Source organism: Vipera berus (genome assembly GCF_964194415.1).
Source record: "Vipera berus genome assembly, chromosome: 1".
In the NCBI taxonomy this organism is placed as follows: Eukaryota; Metazoa; Chordata; class Lepidosauria; order Squamata; family Viperidae; genus Vipera; species Vipera berus.
The window spans coordinates 290,769,458-290,788,967 of NC_138202.1; the positions used below are offsets into that span (position 1 = coordinate 290,769,458).

The following is a 19,510-nucleotide window of genomic DNA, read 5'->3' on the forward strand; positions in this document are numbered from 1 at the left end:
TTATGCCGCCCGCTGCCTCCCGAAACAACTGCAGGGGTGCCAGGACATCCCTGCCCCGCCGCCTGGGCCGCTGGCGACCGTTATAAACGGAGCCAGCACCCTCCGCCCTGCCTCTGCCGCTTATCAACTGCCGAGCAAGGGCGGCGCCTCCGCCGATCAGCTGTGCGGCGGAGGCCCCGGCGGAAAGGATGGCAACGGCTGCGGCGACGATTTTCAAGCCCCCAGGCTGGTCGTTGATCCAGGGAGCCTGGCAACGGCGATGGCGGTGGCGGCGGGGCGTCTCCAGGCCCCCCCCTGGCCATCCAGGAGGGGCCGGAGGCTCTGCTCTGCCCCGGCCCCCCCACCGGCTCCCGGGTGACGGCGGCGTCTCCAGGTTATCAGCGGAGACGCCGCGGACCAGCTGGACCAGCTGGGTGGCGGAGGCGGAGGCATCGGCGGCGCCGGAGGTGAGAGACCCGCCCCTGGACCACGACAGCCGTCGCAGCCATCCAGGAGGGGCCGGAGGCTCTGCTCTGCCCCGGCCCCCTGACCGGCTCCCGGGGACGGCGGCGTCTCCGGACTATCGACGGAGACGCCGCGGACCAGCTGGACCAGCTGGGTGGCGGAGGCGGCGGCATCGGCGTCGAGAGGCCCGCCCCTGGACCACGACAGCCCTGGACCACGGCAGCCCTCGCAGCCATACAGGAGGGGCCGAAGGCTCTGCTCTGCCCCTGACCGGCTCCCGGGTGGCGGCGGCATCTTCGGCGGTGAGAGCCCAGCGAGCCCTGGTCTGCGGTCTCCTCCGATGCCGATCACCGGGCAAGGGCGGCGTCTCCGCAGATCAGCTGTGCGGCGGAGGCGCCGGCAACGAAACCAACAGCAGCAACAACGGGCAGCAGCGGCGTCACCGAGGATCAGGGAAGGCGCCGCGGATCAGCTGGGCGGTGGAAGAGGCGGCAGCGAAGACGACCGCGGCCGGGACTGCTTCTCCAGGCCTAGTCGTTCGCCACCCAGGGGCCTTGACAGCGGCGGTAGCACTGACGGCGTGGCATCTTCGACCCGCCCCCTGTACCGCTACGGCCGTTGCAACAATCCTCAAGGAGACGCCGCAGACCAGCTTTACAACGGTAGCGGCAGCAACGAAGACATGGGCGATGAGGCAGCTGCTCTGGGCCCTGGTCGACCGTCCTCCGAGGGGCCTTGACAGAGGCCCTGACAGAGACGCTAGTAACAGCGGTGCGGCGTCTCGACCACCGTGGGCTGCCCCTGGACGGCGGTGCCTCCGAAAGATTCACACCAAAGGAGACGCTGGACAATGGAGGCGACGGCCCGAGCCACCTCCTCGAGACACCTTGATCGGAGACGGCAACACCAGGGGCATGACACCAGGGACTCCCGTACCTCTGGGAGGCCACGCTCTGGACGGTCCTCAACCAATAGGGGCCATGGAACTGTGGCCGGGAACAACGCCCAGAGGATCAGGGAGGGAACTGTTTGGGGCGGCTGAACCACCGGAGCTGACGCCAATTAATGGATCCCTCCATCCTGCCTTCTGCCCACTCTCACCCATCTTTGCCCATTCTCTCCCCACAGGACATAACGGGCCTGGGTGCTAGCCACAGTGGCAGAGTGGCTGGGCCTTACACCTGCTACCCCATAGAGGTGAGAGCTCTATGGGGTATGCCTCACCCAGAGTACGTTCTGGACCACCTCCGGAAGCAGAGACACAACCCATCGTGAGAGGATGAGGAGTGGCCTGCTTCTGGGGGTTCGCCCGGCCAAGTGGCAGTGGCAGGGCGACGATCCAGATACGCACCTACCCGACTCGACCCTCCTGCAATTCACCATCCAGGGGACAGCCTTCCCGGAACCACCTATGACTATGCTTGTTCAATACTCTAGCATAGCACTGGACGCCCTCAGGGGTTCCCCACTCTCCTGGGTGCGACCCGCCTGCATCACATCCAATCTTGATGACGGGCTCAACCACTGGGCCTCTGAGAGATGGCCGGGCAGGGTCAGGGGCCTCCAGCATAAGCCCAACAAGAAGCCCCTGATTAAGTTTTTAGTTAAGTTTTTTGTGGGGTTAGGGAGGGGGGAGGGAGGAGACTATGGTTGCGCGGGAAAGGCACGCCTTCCAGCCACCATAACGCATGCCAGGCCCACGGCCGTCCGCGACGGCGTACAACGAGGACCAGTCGCCGATAACACCCAGTGGCGTACTGACAAACGTCCCATCCCTAGGATGGTGGGGAATGGCAGAAGGTGCACAGACAGAGGGCCGTATCGTCACCGGGAGTGTCATCTCCGCTCTGTACAGGCGGTGAGACGCTCCGACCCTCTGTTCTCCCCCGGAGGACCCGGGAGCAAAGGTGCGCACCCTCCCATGCTAAGGCTGGTCTACCTGAATGCAAGGTCCGCAGCTAACAAAGCTCACCTCATTCGTGACCTAGTGGAGAGTGAGCATGCGGACCTGGCCTGCATCACGGAAACCTGGCTGGGCCCAGAGGGGGGTGTTCCTCTGGTTGACCTCTGCCCGCCAGGTTTCCAGGTACAGCACCAGCCCCGGGCTCATGGGAGGGGCGGGGGAGTGGCAGTTATCATCAGGGAATCCCTTAGCCCGCGAGAGACCACCGTCCCTCAGATGGTCGGGTGTGAGTCTCTCCTACTGAGATTCGGCCCAGGGGCGCAGTTGGGTCTGCTGCTGGCGTACCTACCACCTAATCGTGCAGCGGCGGCCCTACCCGAGCTACTCGATGTCCTCTCAGGGTTGGTGGTTGAATTCCCAAGACTCATGGTCTTGGGCGACTTTAATCTACCGTCCCTGGGAGGATCGTCCGAACTGGCTCGGGAGTTCATGGCTTCCATGACGGCCATGGACCTGTTGCAAATAATTTCTGGGCCGACTCATGAGAGAGGCCACAACCCAGACTTGGTGTTCTTGTCTGGACGGTGGCGTGATGATGTCGGTGGGGGTGCCACAACTATTACGCCCCTGTCATGGACCGATCACCACCTCCTGCGGCTAGACTTCCCCCTTGCCACCCCCCACCGTGGGTGCACGGTGCCAGTCAGATGGTACCGCCCTAGGCGCCTAATGGACCCTGATAAGTTCCAGGCAGCGCTTAGGGACTCGCATGCACCCCCTGCTCACAGCTCGGCGGAAGCCTTAGTGGAAGCCTGGGAAAAGGCAGCCACGGAGGCTCTGGACCGAGTTGTACCCTTGCGGCCTCTGACCCGGCGCAGATCCCAGCGAGCCCCATGGTTCACCGAGGAGCTCCGGGAGATGAAGCGTCGGAGACGGGGCCTAGAGAGCCGTTGGAGGTCCAGTCGATCCGAATCCGACCGATTGCGACTAAGAACCCTCACCAGGTCTTATCTCGCTGCGATAAGGGTGGCAAAATCCAACTACTTTTCCACCCTCATCGCGTCCGCAGATAATCGCCCGGCTGCCTTGTTCAGGGTGACTCGCTCCCTATTAAACCAAGAGGTGAGGGAGGAACCCTTGCAGGGTCGAGCCGAGGAATTTGGTCAATATCTGCTGGATAAAATCGCTCGGATCCGAACTGGTCTGGACTCCAACTGGGCTGAGATGGAAGAACAAGACATGGACAGTCTTGTCGACGTCATCTGGGAAGAATTTGATCCTGTAACTCCTAAGGAAGTGGACAGGATTATGAGAAGGTTGAGCTCCTCCACATGCTTACTGGACCCGTGCCCTTCCTGGCTGGCCTATGCAGCTCGAGAGGCGACACGAGGCTGGTTCCTAGCGGTCATCTCTGCTTCTCTGAGTGAGGGTCACTTCCCCACCGCCTTGAAGGAGGCGGTGGTGAGACCTCTCCTCAAGAAGCCCACCTTGGACCCATCCTCTTTGAATAACTTTCGTCCAGTCTCCAATCTTCGCTTCCTTGCGAAGGTTGTTGAGAGCGTGGTGGCGCACCAACTTCCTCAGATCCTGGATGAAGCGGTTTATCTAGACCCGTACCAATCGGGTTTCAGGCCGGGCTACAGCACGGAGACGGCATTGGTCGCTCTGATGAATGATCTCTGGAGAGCCCGGGACAGGGGCCATTCCTCTGTCCTAGTCTTATTAGACCTCTCGGCGGCTTTCGATACCATCGACCATGGTATCTTGCTGCGACGCCTCAGGGGACTGGGAGTGGGAGGCACGGTTCTGCGTTGGTTCTCCTCCTTTCTCCAGGGTCGCTCGCAGTCGGTGCTGACAGGGGGACAGAGGTCGACCCCGAGGCCTCTCGCTTGCGGAGTCCCTCAGGGGTCGGTCCTCTCGCCTCTCCTGTTCAACATCTACATGAAACCGCTGGGTGAGATCATTCGCAGTTTTGGAGTAGGGTACCATCAGTATGCTGATGACACCCAGCTTTTTATCTCAACTCCTAACAATATCAGTGATGCCCTAGACGTGATGTCCTGCTGCCTGAAAGCGGTCCGGGAATGGATGGGGAGAAACAGGCTTCAACTGAACCCGGACAAGACTGAATGGCTGTACGTACCGGCAAGCCAGGAGATTCAGAACGTCCCACTGCTTAACATTGGGGACAAGTTACTTTCCCCTGTTGATAGGGCCCGCAACCTGGGTGTCCTCCTAGACTCGCAGCTCTCCCTGGAAGACCACATTGGAGCTGTGACCAAGGGGGCCTTCTCCCGGGTTCGGCTAGTTCGCCAACTACGGCCTTATCTGGACCTGGATTCCTTACGTACAGTCACCCATGCCCTTGTGACATCTCGCCTAGACTATTGTAACGCTCTCTACATGGGGCTGCCCTTGAGATCCACTCGGAAGCTTCAACTGGTGCAAAGTGCGGCGGCACGGACACTCTTGGGAGCCTCCCGATACTCCCATATCACACCTCTCCTCCGTGCGCTGCACTGGCTTCCGGTTGCCTTCCGTGTGAAGTTCAAGGTGCTAACAATGACATTCAAAGCCCTACATGGCATGGGTCCGGACTACCTACGGGAGCACCTTCTGCCGATGTCAGCACCCCACCGTCCTGTGCGCTCCCACAGAGAGGGCCTCCTCAGGGTGCCACCGCTCAAGGAATGTCGGCTGATGGCCCCCAGGGGGAGAGCATTCTCAGTGGGTGCACCAGCCCTCTGGAACACCTTACCAACCGAAATCCGGATGGCCCCTGACCTCCGTACCTTCCGTCGCGACTTAAAAACTTTCCTATTCCAGCAGGCTGGCCTGGCATGATAACGTTAATTGGGGTCCCAGTTTATGTTCATTAGTGTTTCTTATTATTTTATTGTTCGGTCTGTATACCTTCCTTCCTCTGTACACCGCCCCGAGTCCCTCGGGAGAAGGGCGGTTTATAAAAACTAATAAATAAATAAATAAATAAATATTCCCTAGTGTAATGAACCTCCACCCAAAAGTCTGTGGTTTAATTTATTTTACATTATTTTATATTTATTTATTTACAAAACCTATATGGCTGCCTAAATCCCTCACAGTGACTCTGGGCAATTTACAAAGATAAAACCCCAATAAAAAGCCAATAAGCCCCCTCACCCCTGGCAACAATAGTTCAGCCATTTACATCATAGTGTCCTCTAAATTAGACTATAACACCTATTATCTAAGTCAGTGCTGGTCTAGATAGAGGCTTTAAGTTGCAGATTCTGATAGGTTTATGTCCCCAGCTATGCAACAGTACTGCCAGAGTACTTTTTGATATTCCCTGTTCTGAAGAAAGATGCAGATGTGAAGTATAGAGTTGTTAAGTTGATGATAAACTGCACGATAAAATCTGGAAACATCCATCATCTGTGTTTTTAATTCTCTAGGTCGGAAATCAGCCAGCTTAGTCAGGAAAATGAGTATATCCATGACAGACTTGAGAAGGTGCAGAAAAGGCATGATGAATTGGAGGATCAGTGTATCCAGCATGGAAGGATGCATGAGAAAATGAAGCTAAGGTAGGGAGATTTATTAATTTATCCCTGTGTGGTTTACTATAACAAACCTGATGTTCCTATACTTTTCATTTCAAAAACAAGACCAATATTTCAGGTAATTGCTTAATGTTTTAAAAATTGAATAGATAAGATATTCAAATACAACTGCAGTCCAAATTATATTCAAATATGCTTGCCTCCAATAAATCATTTTCATGTCTTTGCATATATCTTATTTTGAAAAACCTCTCTATCCAGTTGAGGCAGACCTCCATATCGCTCTGTACCTATGATAGACAGGATTGTTACCTTTTAAACCAGTCAGATAGACTTAGATATGCCTCTTCATCTACATTTGCCATGAGAGTTAGCTTCTAATGTATATATCCTGGTATTAATAACACAGAAGAATGATTGCTGAACATTTAGAATAGCTTAAAATATTAGTTTTTTTCAGTATCCAGGCTACTCTTTCCCTTTTTGCATTATTCTTCTTTGTGTTCAATCACAAATCAACTTTCTTGTTTATTGCCTCTGAGGCAGCTGACCTTCTCTAACATGCCATCTGCAGTCACCCCTACATCTGTTTAAGAAATGCCACTTCTTCAGTTTTTTCCTCTCACTGAATTTCTAAATGTCTTACTTGCTGTTTATATATCTTGTCATTTATAATCATTTGGCCTAATTTCCAGTCCTCTTGGTAATATTCGTATCAGAACCTATTAAATTGCAAAATGGCACTAGATTTGTATTTACTACATTAGTGATTTAATCTAAGGTTTGCAATATTTCCTTACAAATATGTTATCTACTAGTATTTCAGATGTTACTGCTTGTGACAATATGTGTTTACTTTGTCCCCTCAGAATAGAGGCAGTTGATCGTCAATTCATCAAATGCTCCTCCCTTCCATTTCAAACGTGTCATAAAGCTTGTTTTAGCTTTAATAAAGGAGAGGGAGATTTGACCTTTTTTGTCTTCAGATTTTTTTCTACCATACATTTATATCCTCACAACTGGTTGTGAAATAGTATCAGATTCTGTGTTCTATCTATCTTTATCAAGCAACTTTTATTGTTATTCTATAGCTGCTGGCTCCATAGATCCTTGGCTTTGAATTAGAGCAGGGCTTTTCAACCTTTTCACCCATTGTACCACTTTTAGGATATGGCAACATCCGAGTACCACCAGTCGCCTAGCAAGGTGTCAAAAACTTGATGACCAAAAAAAAAAAAGAAAAGGAAAAAAGTGATGAAGTACAGGTAGTCCTCGACTTACAACAGTTTGCTTAGTGACTGTTCGAAGTTACAATGGCACTGAAAAAAGTGCCCTGCAAGCCACAACCGAGCAAGACACCTGCCTGCCTGCCTGGCAGCACTCTTCTTCCTGTCTGAGTTTTTCATTGTTGTGAGCATTTCTGTTGAGGATTGGCAGCGGGGGTGGGGTGGGAGGTTTTTGGTTTTTATTTCCCCCATCTGCTGGGTGGTTGCAGCAGGTTTTGGTCACTTCACATGACCCTGGGACACTGTGACCGTCATAAATATGAATCAGTTGCCAAGCATCTGAATGTAAATCACAAGACCCTGGAGATGCTGCAACATTCCAGCTGATCAGCACTTCTTCTGGGCTAAGAAGCACCACGATCAGTGCCGAGCTCCAGCTGGACCCTGGTGCTGATCCTGGCACTTCCACTGAGCCCTGACAGCCCCGAAGAAGCGCTGATCCTGGCGCTTCCACTGAGCCCTGACAGCCCTGCAGCTCCAGCCATCTCTCGCTCAGGCTTGTGCAGTGCTGCCACTGGTTCAGCTCATTCCCCTCCCCCGCTACCACTTTTCTAGGATGGTCACGTACCACCTGCCAGGTGCCAATGTACCACAGGTGGTACCCGTACCACTGGTTGAAAAGCCCTGGATTAGAGACTTTAATATTGTACAGTACTGTGGTGGATTCTTTTGAACTCCCAATATAGAAAAATTGCAGTTGCAGCTCAATTTAACCCAGAAGGTAATCTGAAAGGAAATATAAAAAATGTGGCAAGGATATGCATGTAATTCTTTTTTTTTAACCTGGATAAATAACAACTCCCAGAAATATTTAAATTTTGATGTGTTTAATCAGTTTAATAAGCTTTGTCTTCCTGTGCCCATTTCTACTTGGCCCAGTCTTTTCCATTCTTGTTCTCCTTTACTTAGTAAATGTTCTTATTATTATTAAAACTCTTAATAAAAATGTTATATATTATATAAAAATTATATATAACATCTATAATATAAAGAGAGAGAGAGATTCCTACATATAGTGGCAGGGTATAAGATGCAGGCAGGAACAACATGCACTGAATGGCACAACCAAGTAACTGACACAGTGTACAGGAACATAGGCACAATGTTGTAGCAGTGCCCTGTGACAGCAACATCAGGAAGAAGGAGTATGAGAATCTGGAGAAGTACCAAGGCCTGAAGGAGGAAATGGAGTCAATATGGAAAGTAAAGGCCAAAATGGTCCCAGTGATAGTAGGAGCTCTTGAGCCTCTGACTCCTAAGCTGGAAGAGTGGCTCCAAGAGATCCTAGGAACAATGTCACTGTGCTTTGTTCAGAAGAGTGCAGTGCTAGGAACAGCTAAGATACTGCACAGAACCCCCAAACCCTCAGTTCTCTCAGGTCCTCTCAGTTCACCCCATGAAAGACAAATGTCTTTCATAGGGTGAGAAGGGAATGTTTTTATATATAAAGGAAATGAGTATGGATTTGGTATAGAACAGGTGAGATCCTCAGCATTATTATTTTTTTTATCATAGCAGCAGTTATGGAATGCTTATCCAGTTCATATCAGGGTTTAATAAATGAAAGTCTGCCAACAGAACAAAATCAGCTGAAGCTCTGGATATCTCCATTGACTAAGCTTCATCAGCTATGGTTGATGTAAGTAACTTTTCACTAAGCTATTCTATAGATGCCCAGAACTACTTAAAAAGACAAAAACAACAACAACAACATGGTACAAATTCACTAGTAGTTTTGTGTGTGTGTCAGCAAAAGTACATATCGTCATAAACATGTTCTCAGCTATAATATATGGATATGAAAGACCACCAAGAGAATACACGTTTATCAAACACTAAATAAAAGTGGAACCAACCTTAATTGCCTTAGAAATGGAAGATTAGAGATGGAATTCTGCCACAGAAAAAAATTCTGTTCCATTTTGTCACTAGTGTGCCATATCTTGGTGATGAAAACCTTCTCTGAAATCAATTTTTAAATAATGGACAGGATCATATGAAAAGTTATACTTTTCAAATGTACTGTCCCTAAATTATTTAGGATTTTCTGGGACCTGCACCTTAGCTATGATCAAGAGAGATTGAAAACTTGAGCAGTTGGTATGGGAATAGCGTATCATGGTAAACAGAGCCTGCATAAGAAGGCAATGTGACCACATTATTTTTGATTTGAGTGTTTCCAAGCATTCTTCAAGGGCAGGCCCCTGGAAAAAATAGCTACATTAATTTAAACATGAGATAATTAAGGCTTACATCATTATGACCATGTATGTCTCCTGCAGAAACAGGCACAACTGGTACACTGTGCTGGATCTAAAATTACCTCCAGGCTTCAAATCTGCTTCAGAGGGAATGCAGCCCAGTTCTGAATAGGGTATACCTACAGTTTCACATTGTCATATCTGTGGCCAACCAAACTTCCATCTTATCTGGACTGAGTCTTGATTTGATTGTATATATTGTATATATTCAGTGTCTTGCAGTGTTTCAGAATATCATCAGTTAGAAAGAGGAGATCTAGCCCCATCTTTCTCCTGTACATGCAGAATAAGATTTTTCTGTAAGTAGGAAGAAATTATTCTACTATAAATCAGAAATAAGCTTCCTTTCCAGCACTGAATATGACAGCTGGCAACAAGAAAAAGGTGGTCATTGTCAGAAACTGTGTGCCAAATGGGAACTTTTGTGGGGTTGATTGCTGTACAAGCTGGAAGTACATTAAGCATCTGAATATCTTAAATGCTTCAGAAAACCAAAATGTTAAGAGTTTCGAAGAGCACTCAACAATTCTGTAAACTTATCCTCCAAATCCATCAAGTGGTTAGAAAAATCTCCCAAAGCCTTGAAAATTCCACCTAATTTCATCTGCGAATAGGCAAATTGCAATTGTTGTAGCTCCAAATCTTAAAGCATAATAGTCACAACAGTAGATAGTTTTAACTAATTTAGGTCACTTATCTTCTGGCCAGAAACAAAAATGTGTCTTGTCATGTTTGTGACTATGATTAATCACAATGAAAGTCATAAAGTTCTAAGCTACATCTGATGAGAAACTTCACTGAGTTTCCTTCAAAACATTGGAGGAAAAATCAGCATTAATTTTAAAGTCACTTCTACCAATGATAGAAGACAGGAAATAAATGAGCATATCACCATATCCTGTTGTTGACTTATGGTCTCATTATGAGGTGGGGCTTTACTACATGGACCCAAAGAACTTTGCCTTCTCTTGCAGACTGTCAATTCAAGAAACTTGATGAACAGAGCTGAATCTGTTTGAATCTTTTATCTTCACTCAACCAGCTTCAGTCACACACACTACTTGTATAGCAGCGTATAGTGTTGATAGAATAAAGCAGAACATGAATCATACCCCAATGACCAGTGTGTTATTTTTACCACAGTGGTAAAAAATTTACTATAATGTCCACATAATCACTGAAATGGCAGCATCCATCTTTCCTCTCTTGATACACAATTGAGCCTAAAACAACAAAACAGCTTTTGTTAAGCATTCATTCCTTAAATGTGGTCATCAATCTGATCCAGTCATACAGTCAAACATAAAATATAAAACAAGCAAAAACTCAAATCAGTTCAGCCTAGCCCATTTTTTTAGAACTTACTTGAATTTTCAGTATTGTAATCTTTGCTCATCCTAATTTTCACACACTAAAAGCCTGAAAACGTCTCTTGTAATTATTTGTAATGTCATAAAACCAGAATTAGTAAGAAAGATATAATTGGCTGGGAGGGCCATAAATCCAGTTTTGACTTAAAAAAAAACACCTTACAAATTAGTGATATTGGCAGCATTGTCTAATGCAATGAGATGCTGTATTTTCTAGAATGTTAAGTTTTGATTCCTGATTAAAAATACAACTATATGGTTTTGTAACCACTGTCATGGTTAGATTGCTGTAATTATGCAAGTTCACTGGAATTAGTCAAAATGTTATATCTTTTCTTTTTCTTAGACAAACTTAATATAAATTTGCTTGCACTCATGTGTAGCAGAATTAATGTATCAGTACCTCAGGGAAAAGAGAGCTGCTGAAGACAAGAGATGGTGTGTTAAAAACAATTCATTTGTTTTTATTTCTACATGAATCAGTCACACATGTAATTAATACCAGCCATTTCCATAACATGGTAACAATTAAAAACATCCCTTCAAATAATATTTTACATTCCGTGGCTACTCTTTGATTTGTTGACCTGGTGTTTGCAAATCCAAAAGAGGTTTTTGCTGTCTATGTAGCTTCATCTACTATATGTCTATGAGTATGACCAATGTTTTGCTTTTAAAATTGGCTTCTAACACCTACTTGATCTCTTTTGAGTACCATAATTCAAACGAAAAGCTTAGAGGATTGGCAGTTTGGGGCAGATGTGTATCTATTCCTCAGGCATCAGTGGCTGTAAGTTAACAATTAAAAAAAATGCACAACCATCTGTGTAACAAGATGGGAGAGCTCTGCACTTGCCTGTTACTATAAATAAGAAAAAAAAATCTTGTCTAATTTCATAGATGTTAGATTATAAAGACTTGATGTGTCAAATGTTTATTATGCTTCTGGGTTGTATTGGCAGCCAAATACCTGGACTGGTGGCCTTTTCAGAATTGAAGGCAAGCATATCATTTATGGAATCTATTTCACCATGGTACATGTTATATTTGATACCATATTTTTATAGTGTTTTTATAGAAGTGAATTTACTAATATCCCCCTTCTTTGCTCATTCTCTCGTCTCACACATGAGCTATAGCTCTTAAAGGAATCCATCAGATTATTGATTAATATCCTTTACAGTTAGGTGTTGCAATGAACGTTTCTTAATTGTAGAAAATATGTGGTTAACTCTACTTGAAAAATGAATTAGGAGCATTGTCTTGAATGGTTGTTTAGACATGACTATATTTATGATTATGATCCATTCTACTATATTTATGATTATGATCCAGAGACATTATAAGAAGGAAAAACAGTGCATATTTCCTATTTCTCTATTTCCCATCATCTCCATATATTGAATCATGTAAAGGCAGAAGGAAGGAGGAAAACAGCCCATCTGTGAAGGTTGCTATAGTCAGAAAAGGCAGATGTCTTAAGTGTTATTATTTCATTTTGCAAATAACTTTTACAACTAATAAATTACGGTATAAGAATTGGATGCCTGTATTATTAAGCTTCAAGTAGGTAGGTTGTCTACATTAAACTTTGGTCAAACCCCACTTTAATTTCATTTTGAAGTATTTTGATAGATTGAGTTGAATGAAGAATTAAGGATCATACTTTATTTATATGACCAGTACTCTTTAACTTAAGGAAAGCAGCCAATCTTAAGATCTAAGATCCAAGAAGTGAGCCAGTACAATCTTAGCAGATTTATGGAAAGAAACCAGTGCAATACTAAACAAAAACAGCATGTCATATCCCACAATAAGCATCTAATTCACAAGCTACTTAAGAATTTGACCCTGATTATAAGTGTTGCAGAAATACTCTGCTTTTATTTTTAAGTATATGTTATGTCATAAATTCTGAGCAGGACCCTCTTTGCTAATTCTAATAGCTTGTTTCCAATTGAGTCACTTGTCTATAAATAATTGTTTTTTAAGAAGGTATTTAAATTTATGTCTAATTACTGTTTTCTCATTGTCTTCATTTCTTTATTGTGGATACATCTGTGTGTTTAAGTTCAGTTTCTGTGTGGTATCCCTCTGATATTTGAAGATGCACAGTATGATGTTTTGTAAATACTAGTTAGTGGCAGATCTCACGCAGCAAATATCCACTTTGGGTATTTAACAAAATTGGGATCCTTCCATAGGCCTTATATGAACTCCAAATAACAGTAAAATCTAATTACCAACCTATTTGGCAGAGTTCTTTAAATGGCACACTGATTGTTTCTGGTTTTGCTTTAGTTGCTTTGTGACCAAAAGTACTCTGAAATCTTTTCTTTTACAAAGAACTTTTAAAATGTACAAATAAGTGGAATAAGAAATATTGTTGTGAAAATAATCTGGGTTGAGAAATATACTAAATGCATTTATGGATTACATTGGTTACATGAAGCACTAGATTGTAAGAATGTAAGAGACTTGTTCCTATTTAATAACGTTTAAAATCTACAAGCAGTTTGTCTATAATTTTTCTTTTTTTCTCCTTGTCTACTGCAGAGACTTCTGTGTAGCAGTCTGATACATGTGCAATATCTCTTAGAGCTTTTAAAATCATAATCATGCCTCTTTTTGACTTTTAGGAAAAAATCAATTTTAGGCCATTGAGGGCTTGTAATACTGTACATTTTGTCTGTTTCTCTAACCTAATTGCTATATACTGAATTGGTAAATTCCTCCTGTTTTTTACTCCAGAATCAAACAGACTGTCCTTGCCAGCCTGCCATACTCTAAATCAGACTGTTCTAAGGCTTTGACTCTAATGGAGCAGTTCTTAGTGTCTTTCTGAAATAATATAATACTGGCATTGACTGTTCTGTGGCTGTCTTTTGGACATCAGTATGCAGATAAATACTGAAGGAGTTGAAATGTGGCTGAGAATGTAGAAATGTAGAAATATTGCAAAATCCACAAATCAAAAAAACATGACCTTGATACAAAAACCTTTATTTCATTAGTAACCTAAACAATATTGCTAGCTGTGGATTAATAGGAATATGATGTTCCAATGTAATGGATAGATATTGAACATTCATCTAAGTTGAGCCTTTTAACTGAGTATGCAAATAAGGGACTGGTCTTTGAAAGATAGAATTAAAAGACACTGGGCTTTCAACATTTTATTTTCATGTCAACAAAATCCACAGGATTTTGGAATGTTTAACATCTCTGGACTTTTGTTTAAGAGCAGCGAGACATTTCAGGTAGTATATTTCTTAGGGATTGTTACATTTCTCAAGTGGCTAAAAACACTCACCCTTCAGCCTTATGCCTAGCAACATACCTGAGGCAAGCTATAATCCCAAGCAAAGCACTGCCTGCCTTGTCTTATTGCTTAATTATTATACCTATTTAATGCTACTTAGAACATTGTCAGCTGTTGAGAAAAGGTAATTATCACTAGTCAAATGACACACTTTTTTGGCTGCCTTATGGATACACATTTTACTGGTACCTTGATACATAATGAAGCCTGATAGCAAAACTTTTGCTTGTCTCTACTTCAAGCCCCAGCTGTTTCTCTGCTAAATTCATCCCATCTGTCTCCCCTTCCGTAAGGCTGTAGGCAGTATAGCATAAGTACAGAAGCAGTTCAGTGCTATTTTGGATAAACATAGCTGAAATTTGAATCCTTGCCATTTGCAATGCACACATTTTGTTTTACTGCTGTAAAGAGAGCTGTCAAAATAAAAACTACAAGGATAATTCACTGAAATGAATTCAAAGGAAGATTAAAGAAGAACTATATAGCTTGTATATGTGCAAATGGATGACCTCTTAATTACATTCAAGAAGTACTTTGATTGGTTATGAATTTAGGCTATATCTTATCCCATTGTCTAAGGATTAACAGTATTTCATTATATATGGTATAGGCAAATTACAGGAGTTGACTTTCCCTTAATGCTGTAATTGGCTGGATAATTGGATCAATCCAAATCAAGGATAAGATCCATATTTTCATTGGTACTGCCTTATTTCAGGAAATGAAAAATGTTGCAATTTATTTATTTATTTATTCTATTTCTTAACCACCCATCTCCCTCAAAGACGGGCTATTTTCATTGACTGCAACTGTTGCAATTCTTTTGTTCTCATGAAAAGTAGAAATATGATGCCTCAAAGGAAGAAGAATCTTAGTGATACGGTATATATATATGTTTTATTTATTGAAGAATGTGTGTGTGTGTGTGTGTACTGCTCAAAAAAATAAAGGGAACACTTAAACAACACAATGTACTGTATTTAATAGTAGGATGTCTTATTTTCTGTTCCCTTTAGTTTTTTTGATCAGTATGTGTGTGTGTGTGTATGTATATATATACCGTATATACTTGAGTATAAGCCGACTCGAGTATAAGCCGAGACCCCTAATTTTACCCCCCAAAACTGGGAAAAGTTCTTGACTCAAGTATAAGCCGAGGCTGGGATCCGCGCTCTGCAAGCCTCTGCCGCCAGCAGAGGCTCGATCCGCCATTTTGCAAGCCTGAATACACAGGAATACCCTGTGTGGCCGCGGCTCTCGGGGAAGCCCTGGCTGTCCGCTTCCTCGCTCCACGCTGCAATTCGGGGCCCGCACGTTCCCCGGGCAAATCGCGGCGCCCAGCAGGCGAGGAAACACGCCCGCTCCAGTCGCCCCCCCTTCCCTCAGGAGACGCGAAGCAAGTGACCGCCCGGAGCTTACCGAGGACTTGCGCGCGGCCGAGGCTTCGGTGCTTCCAGGATCGCGCGCACCTCTCCCAAGCCGCCGCCGTCCGGAGACCTGCCGACGTTTGGGGAGGTTTGGGGAGGCGCGCACCTCCCCAAACCTCCCCAAACGTCGGCAGGTCTCCGGACCTCCGCGCCCTGCCTGCCTGCTTCTTTCCGCTGCCTGGCTGCCCTACGATGTAACCCGCTTCATGATCGAGTGCGACGCCTGCAAGGACTGGTTTCATGGCAGGAAGGGGATCTCTGCCCTAGAGCGGGAGGGGGGAGGGAAAGGGGGGGGAGGAAAGGCCCGATCGCTTTGTGTTACCTGCCGTGAAACCAGGTCTCCGGATGGCGGTGGCTTGGGAGAGGTGCGCGCGATCCCGGAAGCACCAAAGCCTCGGCCGCGCACAAGTCCTCGGTAAGTTTTTTTGTTCACTGGAGTATAAGCCGAAGTGGAATTTTTCAGCCCAAAAAGTGGGCTGAAAAATTCGGCTTATACTCAAGTATATACGGTATGTATGTATGTATGTATGTATGTATATATATATATATATATATATATATATATATATATATATATATATATATATATATATATATATATATATATATATATATATATATATATATATATATATATATATATATATATATGTGTGTGTTTTCTGAGGTTTTCGCGGGTGTTTGTATGTGGATTTTTGGTCATTCGGGTTTTTCCCCGCGTAGAACTAAAGGTGTAGGAGCAACGTTTCGACAGAATCCCATCCGTCATCATCAGGCTAGTGGCTTCAGCTTCCTTCTTCTGGGAGAAGCATGTGGCTGTTCTGATTGGGTGGGGGTGTGTTTTGAGTGGATGGGCTGGTCTCAGCTGCCAGCCTTAGACCTGAGCTGGTGAGTTGTGCTGCTTTTGTTCGGCTTCGTGTTTGTGGTGATGCCATGTTTTTATAGTGGGTGTCAGTTTGCTTATTGTGTGGTTTGGAGGGGTTTAAAGTGGCTGATGTTGCAGCTGTAGTTAGGTTTCTGTTTTGTGGTTGTGCCTCGTTATCATTGTGGGTTCGAAGTAACACCAGCTGCCTGCAATTAGTGCAGGTTCGCATCCCACCAGGCTCAAGGTTGACTCAGCCTTCCATCCTTCCGAGGTAGGTAAAATGAGGACCCAGATTGTTGGGGACAATTAAGCTGACTTTGTAATAATGCCGCTTGGGGTGTGTGTGTGTGAAAGCCCTAATAAGCAGGCATATACATAGAATGAAGGCTACTGCTAAGCTTGTAAGCCGCCCTGAGTCTTCGGAGAAGGGCGGGATATAAATGGAATTTAAATAAATAAATAAATAAATAGTTCCTCTTATTTCGCCGTCCCCAAACCCCTGCGGCCTTTTCATAAGCCCCCTTCAAATTCTTCCTCAATCTATCTACATAATTACAATGTGACCTAACTGAGGTCTCATCCTTTGAGGTGCCAAAGACTATGTCTCCTGGCAGGCAGGCTTCCCTACCAAACATCAACCGATACCGGGAATACCCGGTGGCATCATTCCTCGTGCTATTATACGCATGCACAACGGTAGAAATATGTTGCATCCAGTATTGCTTCTGTTCTTCAGTGAGTGTCCCCAACATATCTAAAAGTGTACGACTAAACCTCTCAGGCTGCGGATCTCCTTGTGGATGATACAGGGTGATATGGGACTTCCGAATGCCCAGTAAGCCCAGTAGTTGCTTATCAAGCCTGCTTTCAAAGTTCCTCCCTTGGTCAGAACGTATGCACTGAGGCAGCCCACAATGTACAAAAAACTTCTCCACCAATACTTTGGCTACCGTAACAGCACACAGCCCCTGACCTTTGGTCCTTCCGCCATGACCTGAAGACATGGATGTTCCAACAATTGGGCCTGGACTGACTATAGTTTTAAATTTGGTTTTATTGGGTTAATTGTTATGTATTTATTACATTTATTATTTAATTCTTTTTTAAATTTTGTATTTTATGTTTTTAACTTTTTATTGTTGTGAGCCGCCCTGAGTCCTTAGGGATAAGGGCGGCATATAAATTTAATAAATTCAATTCAATAAATTCAATTCAATTCAATTCAATTCACATCAAAATTATTACAAAGCTGACTTTGTAATAATGCCGCTTGGGGGTGTGTGTGAAAGCCCTAATAAGCAGGCATATACATAGAATGAAGGCTACTGCTAAGCTTGTAACCCGCCCTGAGTCTTCGGAGAAGGGCGGGATATAAATGGAATTAAAAAAAAATCATCTCTTGAGAATAAACATGGCCACTTCCAAAGCTGGGCTCACCTGCCCCAACAACATCCAATCCTTCAGCAGTACAGGGAGGCCTGTGATATTCTGAACTGCAACTGAGATCTGCACTTTTGCCTGCCATAAAACCCGTGTGGAGATTACCTCTGGAGTTAATTCCACTCCACCATTCCGTCCCTTATGGCCGGGTTCAAGAATGAGATATGGGCCAGGCTGTTCCCAATCTAACTTAACAGAAGCCCTCAGACACACCACTTCCCCTGGTTGTATTATTCTCTTTTCCCTATCCAATTTCCATAACCGCCCCACCCCCTCTGCAGGGGCCTGATACTCCCATGCCAAACTCTGACATACTGTCTGCAGTCCACGGTGAACATCCCTTGCTATCGGGTCATTCCCCAAGGGAACAACTGGGGTGAGTAACCACCTAACCAAACTGGTGTTTGTCCCCACAATCAATGAACCCTAACTCCCAGGGGGCAAGTGCACACAATAGCCAGAGTATCAAAGGTCTCTATATACCCGACAATAGAAGGTCCAAACATCAGCCGTATGGGTAAATATCCATCATAGGGAAATTTTATCAGTCCCAATACCACAGATTTTCAAATCACCCAGTTCCTGTATGGGCATATACGTCAAATATTTGTCATAAAAATCCCTATATAATAACGTGACTTGCGCACACGAATCCAAAAGGGCCTTAGTGTAAATACCTTCCACCTGCACTGACACCATTGGAGAAGGGCCCACCATCTGTTGAGGAGCCCCAGTAGAGGGGAAACCCAGTGTTTGGTTCAACAACCCGCACCTGATTCTCCAAAGACTGTCGCTGGGGCCCCGTGGCTCCAGCTTCTGTCAATTCAAGGGGACGGAGATTTCTCACTAAAGGGGGTACTTCCATCACTCCCATTTTCGATGAGGTGTTGACTGATATCACCAGGCTCCCTCACTGGGTCCCTTGACAGTTTCCTGACTGCACTGGGTTCCTTGATCATCTGTATGGTTTTGTACACACATTTATAATGCCCCACACCCCCACAATTGTAACAGACCACTGGTCTCGTGGAATTATTAACCAAGGTGGACGGGCCCATCCCCCCATCAGTCAGCCCAACCCAGCCTCCATTCGGGAGTGGGCCACCTATTACTCTCCAGGGCTTGCATCGTTGTTAACCGATCATCATTCTCCCTCACCTTTCCCACTTCTGATCCTAATGGCTGTCCTACCGGCAACTTGGCTGTCGCCTCCTTAGCTTCCTCCACTACCTCAGTTGCCTGCATTTTCCTTATAAGCTCATGATACTCCCAAACATTCCGTCTAGCTTCGACCTTTATTTGGCTCCAGACAGGGTCCAAAACCAAAGCATCCCGGGAGAGTTGTTCTATCCTGGTCTGTTCCACCTCGGTTGGATCTAATCCCCCCCCTCCACAAGCTGATATAATAATCTATTCAGGTGCCTTATATATTCAAATAGCTTCTCACCCCTCTTCTGATACATGTGTTCCAAACGAAACAGTAAGCTAGAGACTGTCTCGGTAGATCCAAATTCATCATGTAATAAAGAGAGTCACAAATGTAGTCAGCCCCACTACAGTCCTATATTCCTATATTTTCCATTTTTGTTCTATGCTTGTAGAACATGGCTATTTGTGGCTCCAACTGGTGCAGAATGCAGCCGCGTG

At 45.2% G+C, this 19,510-nt stretch overlaps 1 protein-coding gene across 1 annotated transcript in view; it reads left to right on the plus strand.

Moving 5' to 3' along the window:
• The window catches only part of SDCCAG8 (SHH signaling and ciliogenesis regulator SDCCAG8), a 139,689-nt gene that overhangs the window by 92,561 nt on the left and 27,618 nt on the right, over positions 1–19,510 (plus strand). The window contains 1 exon segment of the mRNA XM_081315960.1: positions 5,785–5,916. Coding sequence (XP_081172086.1) covers positions 5,785–5,916 — 132 coding nt within the window.